The sequence below is a fragment of the Lissotriton vulgaris genome, chromosome 1_1 (genome assembly GCF_964263255.1).
Source record: "Lissotriton vulgaris chromosome 1_1, aLisVul1.2, whole genome shotgun sequence".
In the NCBI taxonomy this organism is placed as follows: domain Eukaryota; kingdom Metazoa; phylum Chordata; class Amphibia; order Caudata; family Salamandridae; genus Lissotriton; species Lissotriton vulgaris.
In genome coordinates, this window is record NC_141685.1 from 187,172,956 (window position 1) to 187,195,383 (window position 22,428).

Genomic DNA, 22,428 nt, shown 5'->3' on the forward strand with positions numbered 1-22,428 from the left:
CCACTAATTGGATCTCTTTTTGACCTCGCTAAAATAGAAATATTAGGAACAACCCTTCATGAGAAATACGAAAATAGTGAGATGAACTGAGCTCCACACCATGAGGGCTGCAAGACAGCTCGGCTCCGTCACCGGTTGGCATGTCTGGATTCTCTACAGCTGGGGCCATAAACTACATCCGCAGGGCTAGGTGATAGCCTGGGACCGGCCTGGCATCTAAAATGGCTGCCGTGCACGCCAAAATTGTGGCATTGGAAAAAAGGCAAGATGGCGCAGACAATGTTTATCAATAAGGATTCATTTATAACAAAATATTTTATCGCACTGACAAATTGGCGGTCAACACTTCCTGATTTCCATCGAATCGAACGTTAACAGACGTCACGCAGCAAAAAAAAAAAAAAGCTCACGCACAGCCGCTGGAAGACATGTATCAACATATATGAGCCTCCTCAGCCACCCTCAGAAAACATAAGGGATTAGGATACGTCTCCCGCACCCCCTTATACCTAGTAATTTAATTAAAACGAAGCACAAAATGGCGAATTCCCGTTTCGCTACCAGTTTGCGGCCCAGTTCGCGGCCCGTGAAGCGCTTCTACCGTGAAAATTTTTTATTTTTTATTTTCCCCACGGGACCCTTTAATAACCCCAACAACATTCCTAGGGGGTCAAGAGGGGTATACCTTGCCCCCTTTCATTAAATTCCCCCTTCGTTTTTCACCTCTTCTTCTCTCTCGATCCTACCGAGAGATAAGATGGCGGCCGCTCAGGACTGTTTAGAATGTTGACAGACACCGGGGAGCCAATCAGCTTCGCATCGCAAAGTTCCGTTTCGCGAAAAGTAAGCGGACCGGAGCGCAGCCCGGAGCGCTGTTACAGATATATATCTTGTTTTGAATGTTAATTTCTCAAAATCCACTGGAGCACATATATTGAGACCTAGCAAAGGCACATCGGGCTAACAGTCCCTACAATTTTGCCAAGTTTCGTGCAAATCCATTCAGCCGTTCGAGCTAAAAGTGAGGCCAAAGGCCCTATGGAAATTAACATGGGAAAAACGCGTTTTGGGACCCCCCTTTATTCTCGGCCCCCCCTTGACGAAACCCCCCCAAATTTTCAGGGGCTGCTCAGAAACAAAATGTGCCATTTTCCTGAAAATTTCAGCTGATTCCGTCCACAAACGCCAAAGTTATTAGACATAGAATTTACAAAAGTCCCATAGACCAAAAATCCTAACTATATATACCTACTGGCGAGACGCCAGTAGGTAATATATATATATATATATATATATGTCCTTGCACTTGAATGGTTTTTACAGTGTGTATTCGCTGATATTTTCTTAATGTTGATGATTCACTAAAACTACTTCTAGATTCATGGCAATGATATGGTTTTTCCCTAGTGTGTGTTCTCTGATGCTGTTTTAGTTGTGATAATCAACTAAACCTCTTCAAACATTCTCTGCAATTATATGGTTTTTCTCCTGTGTGTGTTCTTTGATGGTGCTTTAGGTCTGATAATCGACTAAAGCTCTTCAGACATTCACTGCACTTGAATGTTTTTTCCCGTGTGTGTTTGCTGATGAATCCTTAATGTTGAAGATTCACTAAAACTATTTTCACATTCACTGCACTTGATTGATTTTTCCCCTGTGTGAGTTCTCTGGTGCCGTTTTAGTCTTGATAAATATATAAAGCTCTTCCCACATCAATTGTGCTTGAATGGGTTTTCCCCAGTGTGTGTTCTCTGATGCTGTGTTAGGTGCGATAATCGACTAAAGCTCTTCACACATTCATTGCACTTGAATGGTTTTTCCCCAGTGTGTGTTTTCTGATGCTGTTTTAGGTTTGATAATAGACTAAAGCTTTTCACACATTCACTGCACTGGAATGGTTTTTCTCCAGTGTGTGTTCGCTGATGCTTCCTTAATGTTGATGAATCACTAAAACTTATTCCACATTCACTGCACTGGTATTGATTTTCCCCGGTGTGTCTTCGCTGATGAATCCTTAATGTTGAAGATCGACTAAAGCTACTTTCACATTCACTGCACTTGAATGATTTCTCCCCTGTGTGTATTCGCTGATGAAACCTTAATGTTGCTGAATTACTAAAACTTCTACCACATTCACTGCACTTAAATGGTTTTTCCCCTGTGTGTGTTCTCTGATGAATCCTTAATGTTGCTGAATTACTAAAACTTCTTCCACATTCACTGCATTTAAATGGTTTTTCCCCTGTGTGTGTTCGCAGATGTTTTCTTAATGTTGATGAGTCACTAAAACTTCTTACACATTCACTGCACTGGAATGGTTTTTCTCCAGTGTGTGTTCGCTGATGCTGTTTTAGGTGTGATAATTGATTAAACCTCTTTACACATTCAGTGCAATTATATGGTTTTTCTCCTGTGTGAGTTCTCAGATGGTATTTTAGTTTTGATAATCGACTAAAGCTCTTCAAACATTCACTGCACTTGAATGGTGTTTCCCCTGTGTGTATTCGCTGATGAATCCTTAATGTTGAAGATTCACTAAAACTACTTTCACATTCACTGCACTGGAATCGTTTTCCCCCTGTGTGTGTTCTCTGATGCCGTTTTAGTCCTAATAAATATATAAAGCTCTGACCACATTCATTGCAATTGAATGGTTTTTCCCCCGTGTGTGTTCGTAGATGTCTCCTTAATGTTGATGAAGCACTAAAACTTATTCCACATTCACTGCACTGGAATGGTTTTTCTCCAGTGTGTGTTCGCTGATGCTGTTTTAGGTGTGATAAATGATTAAACTTCTTCACACATTCAGTGCAATTATATGGTTTTTCTCCTGTGTGTGTTCTCAGATGGTATTTTAGGTCTGATAATCGACTAAAGCTCTTCCCACATTCATTGCACTTGAATGGTTTTTCCCCTGTGTGTATTCGCTGATGAATCTTTAATGTCGAAGATTCACTAAAACTACTTTCACATTCAATGCACTGGAATGGTTTTCCCCCTGTGTGTGTTCTCTGATGCCGTTTTAGTCCTGATAAATATATAAAGCTCTTCCCACATTCAGTGCAATTATATGGTTTTTCCCCTGCGTGTGTTTGCTGATGTGTCTGGAGTCCTGATACCTGGCTGAAGCTCTTCATACATTCAGTGCAATTATATGGTTTTTCCCCTGTGTGTGTTCGTTGATGTCTTTTTAGGCCTGAAAACTGAATAAAGCTCCTTACACATTCAGTGCATTTGAATTGTGTTTTCCCTGTGTGTGTTTGCTGATGGGGTTTCAATATTGATGACAAACTAAAGCTCTCACTGCATGTGTCTGAGACTTCTCTCTTGGTTAGTGTCTCTGGGTCTGGTATATACTTGTGTACATCCCTTGACTGTACTTCCTGAAGGGCCAACATGACTGATAAAGCACTTGTGTTATTCTTGCATTCCCTGTATGAGTCGTATTTTGCACGTTTGTTTTCCGATTAAAGAATAAAGTGCAATGGGCACCAACTACTTCCCAATCTCATAATGTGTGTAAGGCTTTTTCGTGGGCGATTGTGTCTTTAGACTGGATAATGGTTCTGCACGCATGCGGGTAAAGATCCATCGTCCTTCTGGCCGGTGCACACTGGGACGGTGCTGTGTATTTTAGACAGCGGAACCCCTATTTCTTTTAACCTTCAGTTGTCTGACTCCACTCCGTTGCGCTTTTCAATGGTTGCTGTGGATTGTTCTGAAACAGTCTGCAATACACCTCTAGCACTGATTGGTAGCCTGGTATTATTTTAGGAAGCAGAGCACTGCTGTACCCACCTCATACCGACCTCATGATCAAAGCTGTTATTGGACATGTTTACACAAGATGAGGTTTATCAGTGTTGTCTTAATTTTCTGGAGGTTATTTCTTCCTTTTGAGGCATGGCGCACAGCTGAGACTCGTGGAATCACTGAATTTCTCGTGTCCCTAGTCCCTTTTTTCAGGATGTCTCAGTTTATGTTCGGTTCGGCTGGCTATCACGGCACTTATGTTTTCCTGAATACTGGAACTCAATATTTCGGACTTCGTCGTTGTAGATTTACAGTGTTATCTTCCTTATTTTGAAACATTTCGTACAATCAAAGATTGTTTTCTGTCAGAAGTAAAAAGATTTCAAATTACTTAAAGGGAAACATAACGGAATGTGTATACACAATTTTTAATTGATTGTATAAATATCTCTTGATTACCCTTTTTCAAACTTATGAAAGCATATTTAACCATACACAGAAATTTACATAAAAGTTGCTTTCAATATGTCACATCTTACTTATTTCAGCAAAGGTGTTCATGAGTAAGTTAGTAAAAAAAAAAGGGCGCTCATATAGCACTCATACACTAGTTACAGCTTTAGGTAGATGCATATGGTCAAGGTTTTGTTAAAACAAGAACAGCTCTTTGAGTAAGAGATGTGAGATGGATCAGGAAGACTCAAGATAGAAGGGTGGACATCAGGATGTTGCGCCATAAATCAAATATTGCTGCTCGCAGAGGTGCCTGGCTTCATCCACTACACCCACAATATGCAGTAGAGCAGCAGTTTAATGATTATAACTTACTTTGTGGTTTTACTTCTCTCAAATATTTGTCAGTATTATCCACTTGGGAGGGAGTTCCACGGATGGACTAGGAGATTGAGCTGGGCTGCTCTGTTGTTTAGTTGTCTCACCTCTAACTTTAGAGCTCAAGATAGCACTCTAGCCTGGCGGCCTACTAGTCGACAGCTGTGGTGCATCAGCGTAGCAAGAGCACAGATGGTGCGCCAAAGCCAAACCTGTTATCGCCCTTTCACCCCTGGATTATGTCTGGCACCCCAAACACTCTCTTAAAAATATCACTTAAGCCAAACTGCTCTGTCCATATACCCTGCACCTCTGCTGCCCTCCATACAAGGTAGGGCCTGTTCTTAAATGTATTCACCTGCACCTGGAGTGGTGTGGCTCACTGGTTAGAGGCGGCAGACCCGAGAGCAGAGGACGGCCCGGGACCAGGGTTCGATTCCCGGCGCGGCAGGTTTCTGGACCAGGGTCAGCGGACTCGATAATTCTCTCGCCTCGGTGCCCACTCTGATCAGCGATCACACTCGGCAACTCTGGGCATTAGCTTGCCTCATCTTCACTAACGGCCCCACCAGACCGCCGGGGATGCCTGGTCTCACCCTGGAGATACCCATTAAGGGACCACCTCTCAGGGAAGCCAGGAAGGGTTTCGCAGCGGTCGAAGCGCCTTGGGACCCTACGGGTAAGTAGTGCGCTATATAAATGCCAATACATTTACATTTACATTTACAGCGCAGAGATACTCCTTCGGGAGTCGATTCTAGCGCTTTAGAAACCCACAATCAATCAATCAATTAATCAATCTCACATGCATAGACCTGCTTTCAACATTCCTTTTCCAGCACAAAACCTGCGAACAAGATTTTACAACCATGTAATTCCCATGACCTTTCATGGGTCTCTCCTACTCAAGCTTTTCAACATCACCTGTACAAATCACTGTGGTCACATTTAATGGAACAATACTGAGGTGCGCTCATTCTTTCCACAAGATGGAGAATGCCCCCGAACAGCACACACTGTTTATTATTTATTTTTATTTATTCAGCTTATAAAGCGCACTGTCACCTTGCAGGCATCCTGGCGCTAAGCAACTCAGAGTACAGATGTGTCGGATACATGGCCAGACAACTAAGTCTTGGGGAACAGCCAGGTTTTCAAACTTCTTCTAAAAGGGAAGAGCTCCCTAATTTGTCTGATCTCCCACGGGAGCTCGTTCCACAGTTTGGCCGATGTCACCCCAAAGGATCTACCCCATGACCTGACTTTCCTAAACCTCGGTGCCTTCATCAGTCTCGCTGATGAGGAGAGGAGCCTTCTTGTAGGGATATACCGATCACATTGTTTTGGGCATTAGCGCTGGACCCATCCTAATAAGGGCTTTAAAGACAAGGCAAAGAGATTGAAATAGAACTGGTTCAAGCTCTATGTCTCTCTCGGCTGGACTACGGAAGTGTCTCGCTATGCGGTCTCCCCACAGCTACTAGAGCTCCCCTAAGAGCATCTACTAATGCGGCAGCGAGACTCATCACTGGCTCAAAAAGAAGGGCCCACATCTCCCCTGACCTTAAATCTCTAAACTGGCTACCATTTGAAGCCAGAATTCACCAACTCTAAAAATAAAATAAATAAACTCTCTGTCTCAGAGGAAGCCAGTGCAGTTCTTCCAAGACTGCAGATGTAGAGGACCTTCTAGGCAGCCCTAGGACTACCTTGGCTGCTGCTGACTGGATCCCCTGTAGTCTGTCCAAAAGGAACTTCGGGGAGTCAAGCAATAGTACATTACAGTAGTCTAACCTACTGAGAATCGTACACCTTACCACTAGCGCACGCGCCTGAGGAGGTAGCAAAGGGAAGATTTTCCGCAGGGATCTAATTATCACAAAACAGCAAGCTTTCGTTTTTGTAACCTGAGCTTCCATAGTAAGTTTGTTGTCAAACAAAATGCCCAGGTTACGGACCGCTTTTACAGGCCGAACTGCGGTTGAATTACCAGAGGGCCAAAAATTGCAAGGAAGGACATGAGGAATCCTGCTCACTGAGCAGGAAATCACCTCAGTCTTCCCTGCATTAAATTGTAATGAGTTGTCCTTAAGCCAACGGGTTGTGTCCCGCAGACAGTTGTGAAACACATCAACTGATGTTGAGTCCTCTCCCTCAAAGGAGAGAATCAGCTGCGTGTCATCAGCATAGTTTACGATGTCAATATTGTATGCTTTGATGACCGCAATCAGGGGTTTCAAATAAATATTAAATAAAATAGGGCTTTTTGCCGAACCCTGTGGCACACCATGCGGCACGTTGGAGAAGGCAGATTGAAAAGGAGGGAGGGACACCACCTGCTGTCTGTCCTGTAGAAAAGACTGAAACCATCGTAAGGCACAGCCCCTCACCCCAACCTTGCTTAATCTTCTTAGCAGGATCTCATGGTTGACCGTATCAAAGGCTGCAGACAGGTTGAGCAGGATCAGCACTGCTGCCTGACCCCCGTCTGCCCACCTCTGAAAGTCATCCATCACGGTCACCAAGGCCGTCTCGGTACCGTGGGCTGGCCGAAATCCGAACTGCACCTCCTCCATCAAGTTATGTTGCTCCAGGTGCCTAGAAAAAGTGTTACTGACCACACGTTCCACAATCTTGGCCGGGAACGGCAACAAGGAAATAGGCCTATAGTTCTTACAACACTCTGGATCAAGAGAAGACTTCTTCAGCAGAGGTGTCACCAGAGCTTGCTTCCATTTGGGAGGGACCACACCACTGGCTAAAGACTGATTACAGATCAAGCGGAGAGTTGGAAACAGTTCTTCCTCATACTCCTTCCAAATCTTGTGTGATACTGGGTCCAGGGGAGAACCGGAGGAAATACCCCGTGCCACTCTACTGAAATCCTCCGCCGCCAGAAGCACAAACTCAGATAGATATTCAGCGGCCTGACAAGCGGTGCTAATATCCACACCTTCAGAGTCACTCACCACAGGAGCGTCAACGCTCGTAGCCTCAGAGACTACACTCCCTGCTGCCTGATGGCCACCCTCCAGATCATCAATGATCAGTTGGATTTTCTCCTTGAAGAACCTGGCCAGGTTCTCACAGAGTTCTTGAGAGGGGGGTATCACATTCTTAGAATTGTCAGGGTTAGTAAGACTGTTCAGGATGTGAAAAATGTTTCTAGAGCTGTTAGAGGCATTGCAGATTAAGGAAGAGAAATAGTCAGCCTTAGACCTTCTGATCTCCTTCTTATAATCCATAATTTTGAGTTTCCACAGGAGCTTGTCCATCTCCTTGTAGCCTCGCCTCCATCCCCTCTCAGCCTGTTTGCACGCTAATTTTAGATCTTTCAAAGTATTGTTAAACCACGAGGCCCTGCCCCTACATCTATGTTTTTTCAGGGGGGCATAAGAGTCCAAGGCCGAGGTGATCTCAGACACAGAGAGGCATAATTCTCCTCAACTGGCTTGTCTAATGAGAAACAATCCCTGACCTTGAACACAATATCAGAACCCCGCATCCGTGTGAGAGCCTTCCAATCTCTACTGATATATTCTGTTGTGGAGTGAGATACCTGAGTATTAAGGGTATTAAAGTTAACAAAGAATGTAATCAGAAAGTGATCTGTCCATTCCATAGGCAGAATTTCGCCAATATGCAGAAGATGGGTTTCTGAGAAAATGAAATCAAGAAGATGCCCAGCTTTATGAGTGGCCTTGGAGACCTGCTGAAAGATGCCAAGACTTTCACATGAGTGAAGTACATTATAAAAACCAGAGTCAAGAGAGCCATTTAACCACAAATTAAAATCACCCAAAAGTACTAATCTATGATGCGTGGCTGCCATATCAGTGAGGGTATCCAATAGTGATTGCTGCTGCTGTACACTAAAAGCCCGGGGGGTCTGTAACAGATAATCCCCGTCAAAATAAGACCAGAACCATTTTTAAGGTCATGCCGAATAGTTCCAGTCCAGTAACCACATCAATATCAATAGTCCCCATCTTCAAGGTATCTTTATAAATTACCCCAACCCCACCTCCCCTCCCGTTCAGCCTGCACATAAGATAAAGATAAAGTGCCCTCTGCGACTCACACACATGCCCGGCAAGTACACAGCCCCTACACAGCTTTTACAAAGGGCCAGATGCTTAGCACTGCTTTTCAAATACACACAAAATGCCATAGGCACAGCGCAACAATGTAAAATTAAAGTATTTCACAGTGTGAAATGCACTGCCAAATGATCCAACGTGTGCAGCATGCCACCAAGGTTCTTTACTATCTCAAATGTGTTCTACAGCAGCAAAGTTTGCTGTCACCAAAGTGTTCTTCCTTTGAAAAAGGTACTATGCATGTGGTATTTGTACAGCACAAACCTAACCAAAAAGCAGCTGAGCTCCCTATCGGTCCAAGGCAGGCACAGAGTCAACCAGGTATAGGTGAGGTAGCTGGATAGTGGATTACTACTGCATTGTGATCGAAGAGCCTGAAACTAGCAGCATGTGTGCTAATTCCTCAGCAGCTTTCCCTCAATGACATGTAGAGCGGGTGCAGGCCAAGATCAGACAGAAATAAAACATTTATAGCTCAGTAATATTCAGAGATATAGTAGCGGAAAGTAGGATGCTGGCTTCCAATAACACAGCACTGAGCACTCCACCTCAGCCAATCTTTAACGATTGTTTGAATAACAGAGCAACAGGAAAGTGTTTTAAATGCCAACAATCAACCTTTCACCAGCTGTACACAGGGGACAGCATTGGCTAGATGAACGCTGTGCTCCCGCAACCGCTCAAGTCATGCATACAGGCGCTACAACATGTTAGCCAAGTGTCCTGGAACCCTCGATTCCAATTCACTCGATTCGCAGATTATTTTTTCTCTCACCAATTCGGATCCTTCATCCCCCTCTGTGCTGAAACTAGGTCTTCATGAAGTCTTCAGCTGGATGTCAATGAACCAGCTGAAGCTCAATGGGGAGAAGACGGAGATCCTTCTCTTAGGTAAAAACAGAGACCTTTGGCAGGATACTCACTGGCCGCCATCCCTGGGCGCTTTTCCTATTACAGCTACCCATGTCAGAAACTTAGGGGTGTACATCGATGACACACTATCGATGAAACAGCAGGTCAACAAAGTGGCTGGTACCTGCTTCACTATCCTCAAATGGCTGCGGAAGATTAACTGGCTGATGCTGGTTTCTAACATATGGTGTGGGAGTGCCCACCACTACAGGTGTCATGGCTCGAGGTTACAGCCACCATAGCAGAACTTGCAGATCATACACTGTCAACTACCCCTGAATGCTCCCTGCTAGGCTTCAACCTAAAGCAAAGAGGGGGCAAACACTTACACAGGTTCATAGACCTTGCATACGTACTTTTCAAGTGACAAATAGCAATGTCTTGGAAAGCGGCCTCTGTGCCGGACACTAAGAGGTGGCTGCATACTCCCGTGCACTGTGCACGAGCAGAGGCCAACACACTACACATGCTACTCTCTAGAGGAGTGGGGAGAAGGGGTGGGGGTGTGGGAAAGTTGGATCTGCTTTCATGGTTACCCCCACTTTTTGCTGGTGTCATACAGTTTTTTTCTGAGTAGTCTGACTGAAATCCTGCTAATCAGGGCCCCAGTCACTGTGCTTCCTTCCTAAATTGGCTATGGTGAGTACCTTGGTACATTCCTAATTGGCTGCTGGTGTACCCTTGTATGTCCCTAGTATATGGTACTAGGTACCTAGGGCCAAGGTACTCCAGGGGACCCCCATAGGCTGCACCATGTGTTATGCCACTAATAAGGGTCCCTCCTAACTATGAATACAGGCATGCCATTGCAGCCTGTGTGAGTTGGTGCATGTACAATTGTACCTAAGTATGATGTACATCCTCCTGTTCATGTGATCTTTGTGGAGAAGTGTGGCTCAGGGGTTAGAGGCGGCAGACCCGGAAGCTGAGATCGGCCCTGGACTAGGGTTCAATTCCCCACCTCGGCGGGTCTTGGGCTAAAAATTCCACCGACTCGATAATTCTTGCTCCGGTGCCTTCTCGACTCACGGGTTCACACTCTGCGACTCTGGGCAATAGCTTGCTTAATCTCCACAACGGCCCCTCGCGGCGGGATGCCTGGCTTTCACCTTGTGGATACCCTGCCGGGGTTATCTCACAGGGGAATACCAGGACGGGTTCCCTAAGCAAGCACCGGGAAACCCACTGCGGGTAGCTGTGCGCTATATAAGCTCAAATACATTTACATTTACATTTACATTTCCCTTGTGGACAGTGGGGCCGAGAGCCACGCTGGCGGATTGCATGGATTAGACATTATGTTGATCTACACTTATGTCTTCCCGGCAGCCTCCTCCTTACATCCTTCTTCCTTATAATGTATTGTTTTATTGACGCACTGTCTGCTATTAGGATAGGCATGTTTCATGGTCCTTGCCATCCTCCTTGCCCTGTGATCACCCTTTACCTTAGCCCCCTCGCTGCCAGGCCTTTTGTCCCCCTGTGCCACTCCCTTTTTTGGTTAAAATCACGATCTTCCCAGCTTCCGCGAACAGGCAAATATTTGTCAGAAAACCAAAATGTTCTACAAGGTTTTGGCATTTTATTAGGAAATAAGCTATTTTCCTATTTTTTGTGCTTTCAACCGCCTTCCAGTTAGTGGTAGAAATGGGTGTAAAACCAATAATGGATCCCAGAAAGCAATAGATTTATGAAAAAAGACATAATTCTGAATTTAGCAAGGGGTCAATTGTGTAGATCCTTCAAGGTTTTCCTATAGAAAGTAACAGTTGAAATAAAATATATTGAAAATTAGTTCAAAACAACAGTCATTTGTGCCTACATTTTCACCTGTAACTTCTAACTATGTTAGATTTTTTAAAGCAATATACCGTTATGTCTACAGGACCCTTCTGTTAGCGGGGATATATCAGGCTTGAAAGCCCACCAAGAACCCGAGATACCCAGAGCCAATAACTGAGCTGCGCCTTGCAATGGTTATTCATTGTGTACCGGGGAGACAGCAATTCATTTGGTAAAATATAAAGAGAGAAAAATAGGTATCAAAGAAACGTAGGTATTTCTCATATTGGGACCAAGATAAGGAGTTTTGAAGCAGTGGTTATTTGCACATCTCTGAATTTGTGGGTAGCAATGCCAGCATGTGAATTAGGGGGCATTTTTCAAAATGTCTCTTTTACCCACTGTGTTATATTTTTGAAGGCAGAAATGCCTAGAAAAACAGCTACTAATAACACTTGTTCTACTATTCTGGGTTCCCCTAAGTCTACCGATAAAAACGGTACCTCACTTGTGTGAGTAGGCCTAAAGCCTGTGACAGGAAATGGGTCAAAATGCAACATGGATATTTTTTTTAAACTAGACACCCAGGGGAATCCAGGATGGGGTGACTTGTGAGGCTATCACCAGGTTCTGTTACCCAGAATTCCTTGCAAACCTCAAACTTTGTAAAACAAAAAACATTTCCCTCACATTTCTGTGATGGAAAGTTCTGGAATCTGTGGGGAGCCACAAACTTCCAACCTCCCAGCATTCCACCGAGTGTCTCGATAAAATTGGTACCCCACTTATGTGGATAGGTTTAGGGCCCGCAACAGGAAACGGTCCAAAATAAAAGAAATGTGGTCACATCATTTTTTGCAAGGAAAACGGACCCTTCTTTCGCGACGTGCCTACCTGTGGATTTTAGACCCTAATTCAGCCGGCACGAAGGGAAACATAGCAACAGGAAATTGCCCAAAACGTACTGTGGAGACTTCGAAATTATTGATCACAAAAAGATATGGTTTTGCAAGAGTTACCTGTGTTTTTGGTCACAGGCTTGGCAGCCATCTAGGAAAACCTACCAAACCCAGACTTTTCTAAAAAAAAACACCTGGGAGAGTCCAGGGAGGTGTGGCTTGTGTAGATCTCCCAATGTTTTCTTACCAAGAATCCCCTACAAACCTCAAATTTTGCTAATCAAAATTATATTATCTTCAAATTTCTGTTTGAGATCACCATGCCGGTACAGATTTCCTACCACCCAGAGTGCCCCTTAAAAAATAAAAATAATACCTCACTTGTTTGGGTGTCCAATGCAGAATCGCCTAAAAAAAAAATAGGGTGCTTAGAGCTTGCTGTGCTATTTCCTCAGTCTCTACGTTTTTGGCCTTTCCCAGTCGCAGACCCTTGGCTACCCAAACAAGTGAGGCATCATTTTTATTGGGAGACCGAGAGGAATGCCAGGTGGTAGGAAATTTGTGCCAGCATGGTGAACCCACACAGAACTGTGAGAAAAATGTAATTGTTTAGCTACATTTGAGATTTGCAGGGAATTCTGGGTAAGTCAACTTTGGGGAACCCATGCAAACCACACATCCTTGGACTCCCCAGGTGTCTAGTTTTCAGAAATGTCTGAGTTTGGTAGGTTTCCCTAGATAGCCACAGAGCCAGGGACCAAAAATGCAGATGCCCACATTGCAAAACAAGGTAATTTTGTGATAAATAATTTTGATGTCTTCACAATGTGTTTTGGGACCCTCCCTGTCGCAGGCCCTTAGCCTTCCCACACAAGTGAGGTAGCATTTTTATCAGGAGAGCTGGGAGAACTTTGGGTGGTAGGAAATGTGTGAGTGCTTGGTAACAAAATTCCCTTCGCAAAAATAGGTTGTTTTGTGATAGATTGGGAGCACCTGCGTTTTTGGGCCCTGGCTTGCATGCCATCAATGGAAACCTACTAAACATAGACATTTTTGAAAACTAGACACCTGGTGGAGTCCAGGGATGTATGGCTTGCATGGATCCCCCAAAGTTTTCTTATCCAGAATCCCCAGCAAAGCTCAAATTTAGCTAAAAAGTCAAATTTTCCTCCAATTTCTGTGTGCCAAGTTTGTGAGATCACTGCCCGGCACACATTTCCCACCACCCAGCGTTCTTCTCAGTCTACTGATAAAAATGATACCTCACTTGTGTGGGTGCCCAAAGCAGAGTCAGCCTAATAACTTATATAAAAAAACTGCCCTTTTGGACCCTCTTCAGTCCCCCTCAGTGTTTCATTTTATAAGTTTTAGGTTCTCTGTTTTGGGCAACCACACAATTGAGGTATCATTTTTATCAAGAAACTGAGGAGTACGCTGGGTGGTGGGACATTTGTGCCGGCATGGTGATCCCACAACCTTTGCACACAGAAATGTGAGGAAAGTGTGACTTTTTATCTAAATTGACGTTTTGCAGGAGCTTCTGGGTAGCAAAACGCTGGAGGTTTCATGCAACCCACACCACCAGCCAAGCACCATCCATGCACACCACCAGCCATGCACCATCCATGCACACCACCAACCAAGCGCCATCCATGCACACCACCAGCCAAGCACCATCCATGCACACCACCAGCCAAGCACCATCCATGCACATCACCAACCAAGGTCCATCCATACACACCACCAACCAAGTGCCATCCATGCACACCACCAGCCAAGCACCATCCATGCACACCACCAGCCAAGGATCATCCATGCACACCACCAACCAAGCGCCATCCATGCACACAACCAGCCAAGCACCATCCATGCACACCACCAGCCAAGCGCCATCCATGCACACCACCAACCATGCGCCATCCATGCACACCAGCAGCCAAGCACCATCCATGTACACCGCCAGCAACACAACATTCACGCACATCGCCAGCCAAGTGACAGCCCACACATACGACAATCAAAGCTGAAGTCCACACACACACCTCAAGACATGGTCCATCCATGAGACCGATAGCCAAGCGACAATCCACGCACACTGCCAACCAAGCACTAGTCCACACACACTGCCAGCTAAGCGCAAGCCCACACACACCACCAGCAAAATGCAGGTTCACACACAGTCAGCCAATCGCCAGTAAACACCGACCATCAGCCGCACTCCAGTTAACACACAGAAGCTAGTGTCTAGAGGTTTTCAGCAGATTAGCCTAAAAATATTGCTGATCTGCCCCCAAGAGTGTGGAGGGGGACAGAAGCAGCAAAGATTTGTTCACAAAAAAAGGGGACCGGCCCAGCCTAAGCCTATAAACATTTCTCTGGTTCCTGGAGGGCTTTCTGCACCCCAGTCAGCAGATCAGGAGCTATTGCCCCTTTGGGGGAGGGTGCATTAGCATCACACCCATCTTTTATTAAAACAAATCCTGGTATCTAATAGGCTTTCTGCCCCCGGGGGCAAATCAAGGGCAATTACCCCCATCTGCCCCCTGAAGGTGGGCAGAAAGACTATCCCATTTTTTGTTTGGAGGTGGGGGCATTGGCATACAAAAACTATAAATCTCTGGGGCCTAGTGGGCTTTCTGCCCCCATGGGGGCATAGCGGGGGCTAGTACCCTCAATTAAACCTGAGAAGGGGCAGAAAGACTTCTATTTTTATAATTGTGAATGGGGGCATGGCTTTGCCCATTGTGGGTAGCCCCCCATCCCTCTTTTCTAATAAAAATGAAATCCCTGGTGTCTAGTGGGCTCCCCCCCGGGGGCAGATCAGGGGTAATAACCCCATCTGCCCCAGGGAGGGACAGAAAGACTGTCCCTTTAGTTTTGGAGTGTAGAGACATTAGCATGCCCGTTCTGGGAAGCCCCCACTCCTCTTTCAGAGAGGGAAAAAAAATCTTGGCGTCTAGTGGGCTTTCTGCCCCCTGGGGGGGCTGATCAGGGGTAATAATCCCTGTTAGATTTGGCTGTCTCTGGTTGGCAGAGGTAGTTACTTCTGACCAAGCAGGGACCCACCTCCTCTAGTTAGGGTAGATGGTTACCCCCTTAGTAGTGTTACCGAGCGGTTAGACTTATCTTCGAGGAAAGGCATGACGCATTTATGACCATGTACAGTAATATCTTGACACTCTACAAATGGACACCACACCAGTTGCATATGAAAATATAGTGTTCTTTATATAATCTTTATCATCAGGCCAATAACGGTAAAAAAGAATCCACAATAAGTTAGAAGAAAAAGATGATTGTGTGTGCGTTGCAACAAGACTCAGTTCAGTTCGGTTTCGAGTGGCTGGGGCGACTCGGATACTCACAGTCGACAGGGGTGTGATGTGGAATCATCTGGTACGATGTGTTCGATAGTACGAGTCGGTTCTGGGGAACCGGGATGAGAAGCTGCTGGACTGTAGACGTTGGTACGAGGCGTACTTGATGCTCGGCTCAAGGCGTATGAGCCGCGCTGAAATACTGCTGGGCTGTAGATGTCGGAACGAGGCGTACGAGCCGTGCTGAAATACTGCTGGGCTGTAGATGTGCAATACGATGCGTACAGGAGGTACGGTTCGTAGGGTGTGAGCCCCGACAAAGTCAGCAGGGCTCGTCAGATGCGATGCAATGCGTACAGGAGTTACGGTTCGTAGGGTGTGAGCCGCGACGAAGTCAGCAGAGCTCGCAGATGCGTTGCAATGCTTACAGGAGGTACGGTTTGTAGGGTGTGAGCCACGACGAAGTCAGCAGCACTCGTCAGTTGCGTTGCAATGCATACTGGAGGTACGGTTCGTAGAGTGTGAGCCTCAAAGCAGTCAGCAGGGCTCGTCAGATGTGTTGCAATGCGTGCAGGAGGTATGGATCATAGGGTGTGAGCCGCGACAAAGTCAGCAGGGCTTGTCAGATGCGATGCAATGGATACAGGAGGTACGGTTTGTAGGGTGTGAGCCACGACAATGTCAGCAGGGCTCAACAGATAAGATGCGATGCGTACAGGAGGTACGGTTTGTAGGGTGTGAGCCGCGATGAATTCAGCAGAGCTCTTCTTAGTGCAAAGCAATCTAAACTACAGATAGGCTTTCCTGTTTTCAGTTTCTATTTTTGGTAAATTCTGGTGGGGTTTTTTCAGTGTTTTCAATATCTTAAAAAGCAGTTGTTATCAGTGGTTACATATTTTCGCGCCACTAAAAACAACAGAAAAAGTGTTTTTCCGGTGTTTATGGAATGTTTTGCTTTTAATATTGCTTGCTTTCTGCACCGAAAGAACATGGTATATAGACAGTGTACTTATACCGTATATGGCTGTAGTAAAAGGCCCCTAGATGTAGGGCAAAAGGGGTCTTTTGAAGTTGTTTGATCCGGCAGGGGGTTCCCCGGTACCCAGGTCCTTGTTGTGGGTGTTTCCTGCCAGATGACACCTCTTTCCTTTGAAGGAGGGAGTCAGGGTCCCCAGACGCTCAGCAGGAAGTGGGGCCGGCACTGTGGAAGGCAGGATGCTCAACAGAAACTACGCCACCCCTCCCATCTAAATGCAGCCAGCTAACACCAGGCTCTAGAGACGGCCCAGACCCTGTCACTTTTCCCAGACATCTGACTTCACATCTTCCGCAGCACACAGCAAGGTTTGGGTAAGAAAATAGTCACTTTCTAAAAGTGCTATTTCCAAGCTCCGAGTCTAAAAATCATTCCCCTAAAAGAATGCATTACGAACTTCTGAGTTCAGGGACACTCGTCTGGGATCTCTACCATTTTCACTGGGTCAGATACGAATATAAGATGTCATATTTATCAGAAGGAGCACTTGCACTGTGGCACTGATCAGCAGTGGCACAGTGCTCAGAGCATCTTGTCCAGCACAAAAATAGGTCATACACGTAGGAGGCATAATGAAAATGGAAAGGGAGACCCCCGCCAAGGATGCCAGGTCTAACAATCCCCATCTACCTCCCAGAGGGGCAAGCAGACTGTCGCTGTTGTGGTTGGGGTATGGGCATAGACATGCCCATTGTGGGCAGCCTCCACCTCTCTATTATTAAAAAAAGACAATAATCCCTGGTGCCTAGTTGGCTTTCTGTGACAGTTGGGGGCATTATAATGCCCATTTTGGGCAGCCCGCACCCCTAATTAAAAAAAAAGAAAAAGATTCCTTGGTGTATAGTGTGCCTTCCGCCCCACCTCCCCGGGGGAGGGGGGCAGAAAGACTGAATATGGCCAAATTGTTATGGGGGAGCAAAGGCTCTTGCCGAAGGAGCCAATCCCCCCTCTCTGGGGTCTAGTGGTGGATCCCTGCTAGGGGATCGCCCTCTTGCGGCGCCAAGAGCATATAGGCAGTGAAAATGAAATGAACCGATCAGCTAATTTCACTTTCACAATAAGGAAGTCAACACACCATGCACGCCGATTGTCAGTATACTGGAAAAAAGTGCATCGGGCAGCTAGATTTCAAAATAGTGGGCCTTGGACGTAATGGTTCAATCCTTGGCACCGGAGCACCACAACCTTGGACGTAACCGTTATGTCCAAGGCTTGGAAGGGGTTAGTAGATCTAGCTCTGACACTGATGTAACTGGAAATGCTTCCCAACCATGATGTGCTTTACATATGCCACATATATTATGTAATTGATACTCCCTGCAACCAATATTGCTCAAAGTTTTCTCTTGTTGATGTTTGACAAGAATAAAACATGCAATCAAATATTTATGAGATAATGAGATGCAAACATACCTCCATCCTGCACATCCTGGGACAAGACTGCTGGAAAGAGATCGATGGGAAATGAGAAAGGTTTGGAGGTGAGCAAACCACTGAAACATTACCTGAAAGAACAAATTAAAAAATAATTGTAAGGAGGAGATAGATGGATATTAGAAATTACAATAGGGACAAGCAAGATAAGGAAATAAACTCACTTGCCCTGTGATTTTTTATAGAGCAAAAAAAAAGTTAAAGTTTGAAACGTACTGAAAAAAACACAATTTAGAACCTATAGAAACTGAAAACAGAAAATGCATCTTGTTTTCAATGCCTATGATCAGAGAAGAGGACTTGCTGTATGCATGGGAGGATTAACTAAGAGAACTAGTGTGCCATGATGGTGCACCAGTTGCAGTTTTCTGTAGTCATGAATTCCAATGGTCTCAGGTAAGTGTAGTCTTTTTATAACTGTGTTTAACGTGGATGCTGATAAAGCAAGGGATGAAATGCATAATACTCAAGACTGTCTGAATCTTTACACTTAGGAAAATCTCAATTCTGAGCATGCATACAACACATAATGTGAAGTGTGCACTTGGATTAAAACAAACAGATGGCAGGCAAGAAAAGAAGTGGAGAAGGGCAAAAGGGAGAGAAAGAAGCACATTGGTCGTGGCACTCTTCCTGATAGCCTTAGAGCCCCTCACATTCACCATATGCTGCACAGAAGACATTTGGGAAACTGAAATCATAGCCGGCGACCTGAAAATTAATCTGTATGCGGACGTCATACTCCTCACTTTACCCTCTCAAAAACGTTTTCTGTCAGCACCGACGTTCACCATATCAGACTTTACAGTATTTTCCAGGTGCAAAATGGACTAGACCAAAAGTGAAGTCTTACCCTTGATGGTCTATACCACGAGGGAAGCCCTCCGTGCACATCCATTTCGGTAAATCGACACAAAGATGAAATATTATAAGTATTGATTTCCAATGATGATCAAAGACAATATGACTGCACTGACTGATCAAATGCACAGGGATTTCACTAAATTGATCAAATGGCAATTGTCGCTGTGGGGATGAGTCTAAACTGGGAACATGGTGGTAGTCCAAGGTTTAACTGCATTTGCAGCATGCTTATTATACTGGTCTTGGCATCAGAACTATGCCTAATAGACGTAGCCCTTATAACATACTTTCGGCAAGGTGAGACACGCGGACTGGCCATGTCGAAACTCCAAGGCGCTACTTCAGGCGGACTGAAACTTTCAAAGATGGAAATATATCATATGGCGCATCAGGTCTCACATCAAGCATATCATTCTGCCACAGATCTGGAACGCATCAATTGGATACCCCTGAAACAACAACTGTGGGTGGTCACGGGGACCTCAGGTGGTATATCTGCATCATCCCTCACAGATACCTCAAACAGAACTGCTTTGTGGGCCCAGAGCTGCAGAGGCGATGAAGGGGGGAAATCTTTTCCACCATGTACTCCGCCTTTGCTAGGGGGTGCTGGTTTGTTTCCTTCTTTTTCTGTTTCTCTCACAGATCCAGATCATAGACCCAGAAGGTCACTACGTAATATTAACAGGTAAACTGGATGGCAAAGATATAGCCTGTGTGAATATTTATGCCCCCAATGTGGGCCAAACTATCATTTCTTTTCTCCCTAATTTTCTGTTCACCCGAATACATCATTACCCTATGTTACTTGGAGGAGATTTTAACTGCATGGCTGGTGTCACTTTAGATAGATCACACCCCCACTGCTCACATCCCCACTACATAAAACTGCCCACGCATTTCGATGTTGGATTAACGGTTGAGGATTTGTTGATACCTGGAGAACCTTAACTTCGGAGTGCGGCTTTGATTCTTATTAATTGGGTACACACAAGCTATCAGTACACTTAAATGCTTTCTTATGCTCGGCAAGCGTACATGTAAGAGCTAGAAGGGTTGAATATCTGGTGAAAAATACTGCGACCACCATCCGTTATTACTAATTCTGGCCTGGGCGCTGTCCAGACCCCGCACTGCAACATGGAAGCTCAATACTACGAAGCTGATGACATAGTCTTCAGATCTACCCTAGGGAACGTGATCAGTTATTACTTTAATGAAAATACGTGTACGACTTCCTCCCCACTAGCGGAGTGGGAGGCATTCAAAATAGCGGTACGTGGTCACAGCATCTCAGCAGTAGTAGGGACTCGGTCCCAGCTTCATACTGAGCTCAAACACTTGAAGCACCTCTTAATAAAACCGGATCTACCGACAGAGGGAGAACAGGTGCTGCATGACAGACTGAGAGCAGAAAGCGGAAAACTCATAAAACTGGTGGAGAGACTCACGGCATACGAATAGTGAGCATCTATAAAACTAGGGCACACATAGAATGTTATAAATCCAGCAGATTACTAGTGTGGATGCTCAATCCTGATAGACAGGGTCCCCAAATACTGCAGATACACAACAAGGGGAGGGTGACCAGCGTTATAGGTAAGCAGAGATTAATACGGCCTTTGCTGTCTATTATTCTGACATCTATGGGTGCTCTGATGTGGACCCAACCCAGTCAGTGCAGGATTATGTTCTATCGGCAAGTACGAAGCAAATGACACAGGTAGTGGCTGCATCCCTAGGAGGTTACATCACAATCCAGGAGGTGAGGGGGCGAGTAAAGCCCTGGGCAAGGTACAACGCTCAGATGGCTTGACCCTGGAATTTTATGCATCTTGTGCAAACTCGCTTCCCCCAATCTTGACTACACTGTATAATGCAGCAAAAACAGTGGGGGAACTACCACCAATGAACACGCAAATGTGGATCACGCATTTAGAGCTTTGGATGATTTTAGCCAGACGTCAAGAGTCCAGGTGATAAGTCAAATACATTCCCGATACATGCTCTGACACCAGCCACTATTCTGCCTGAAATGGGGGAGGATCTCTGCTCGGAACCAGTCACATTATGCTTCCTGGGCATTCATACGACATTCGAACTCTACTGGACAACGGAGAAACAGCTGCCCTCATCCTACTTGACCTCTCCGCAGCCTTCGACACAGTCTGTCATAGCACCCTTATACAACGCCTCAGCAACGTCGGAATACAAAGGAATAGCACTAGACTGGATCATCTCGTTCCTCACCGGAAGAACCCAGAGAGTCCGCCTCCCCCGCTTTCAGATCAGAGGCCACCGAAGTCATCTGCGGCGTACCGCAAGGATCATCACTCAGTCCCACCCTCTTCAACGTATACATGAGTTCCCTCGCATCCATCGTGCGCCAACACAACCTCAACATCATCTCCTACGCAGACGACACCCAGCTGATCCTCTCCCTCACCAAAGACCCAAACACCGCCAAAACCAACCTACACGAAGGGATGAAAGAAGTAGCCGAGTGGATGAAGAACAGCCGTTTAAAACTGAACTCGGACAAAACGGAAGTCCTCATCTTAGGATCATCCCCCTCCGCCTGGGATGACTCATGGTGGCCACCGGCCCTGGGAATTGCATCCAGACTAACGGACCACGCACGTAACCTGGGCTTCATCCTGGACTCCTCCCTCTCGATGACCAGGCAAGTCAACGCCGTCTCATCATCATGCTTCAACATCCTACGTATGCTCAAAAAAATCTTCCGGTGGATCCCCACCGAAACAAGAAAGACAGTCACCCATGCACTGGTCACAAGCCGACTGGACTACGGAAACACCCTTTATGCCGGAACCACAGCCAAACTACAGAAAAAACTCCAACGCATCCAAAACGCCTCAGCCAGACTCATCCTAGACATCCCCCGCCAAGCTCACATTTCCGGTCACCTGAAAGACCTCCACTGGCTCCCCATCAACAAGAGAATAGCGTTCCGTCTCCTCATCCACGCACACAAAACCCTCTACGACCTAGGACCCGAATACCTCAACACGCGCCTGTCCTTTTACACCCCCACCCGCCAACTACGATCGTCCAATCAAGCCCTCGCCGCAATTCCACGCATCCAAAGATTCACCATGGGTGGAAGACCCTTCTCCTACTTAGCGGCCAAGACCTGGAATTCTCTCCCCACTCACCTCCGCCTTACACAGAACCACCTCTCCTTCAGAAAACAACTAAAAACTTGGATATTCGATAAGTAATGTACCCCCCCTCCCTCAAGCGCCTTGAGACCCTCTGGGTGAGTAGTGCGCTATACAAATTTTAAACTTGAACTTGAACTTGAACAACTTGGCCGATCTTGAGCAATCTTCAACTGGCACTGATTTTTGCAGACATCCATAAATTTCTGGCTAATCCTTCCTCTATCAGTCGCAGGCAGGGTGATACTGTGAAGGTGGTTTTCCTTCCCAGTCTCTTTCATACTTTGCAGCTCGCCCAAATTGGCTCACAAAATCCAT

At 45.7% G+C, this 22,428-nt stretch overlaps 1 protein-coding gene across 1 annotated transcript in view; it reads right to left on the reverse strand.

Annotated features, from left to right (window-relative positions):
* Positions 1-1,311: 1,311 nt before the first annotated feature.
* The window catches only part of LOC147738125 (uncharacterized), a 38,177-nt gene continuing 17,060 nt past the window's right edge, over positions 1,312-22,428 (reverse strand). Inside the window, 1 exon segment of the mRNA XM_086952153.1 lies at positions 1,312-3,184. Within this exon segment, the coding sequence (XP_086808279.1) occupies positions 1,548-3,184 (1,637 nt within the window). The 3' untranslated portion in view covers positions 1,312-1,547.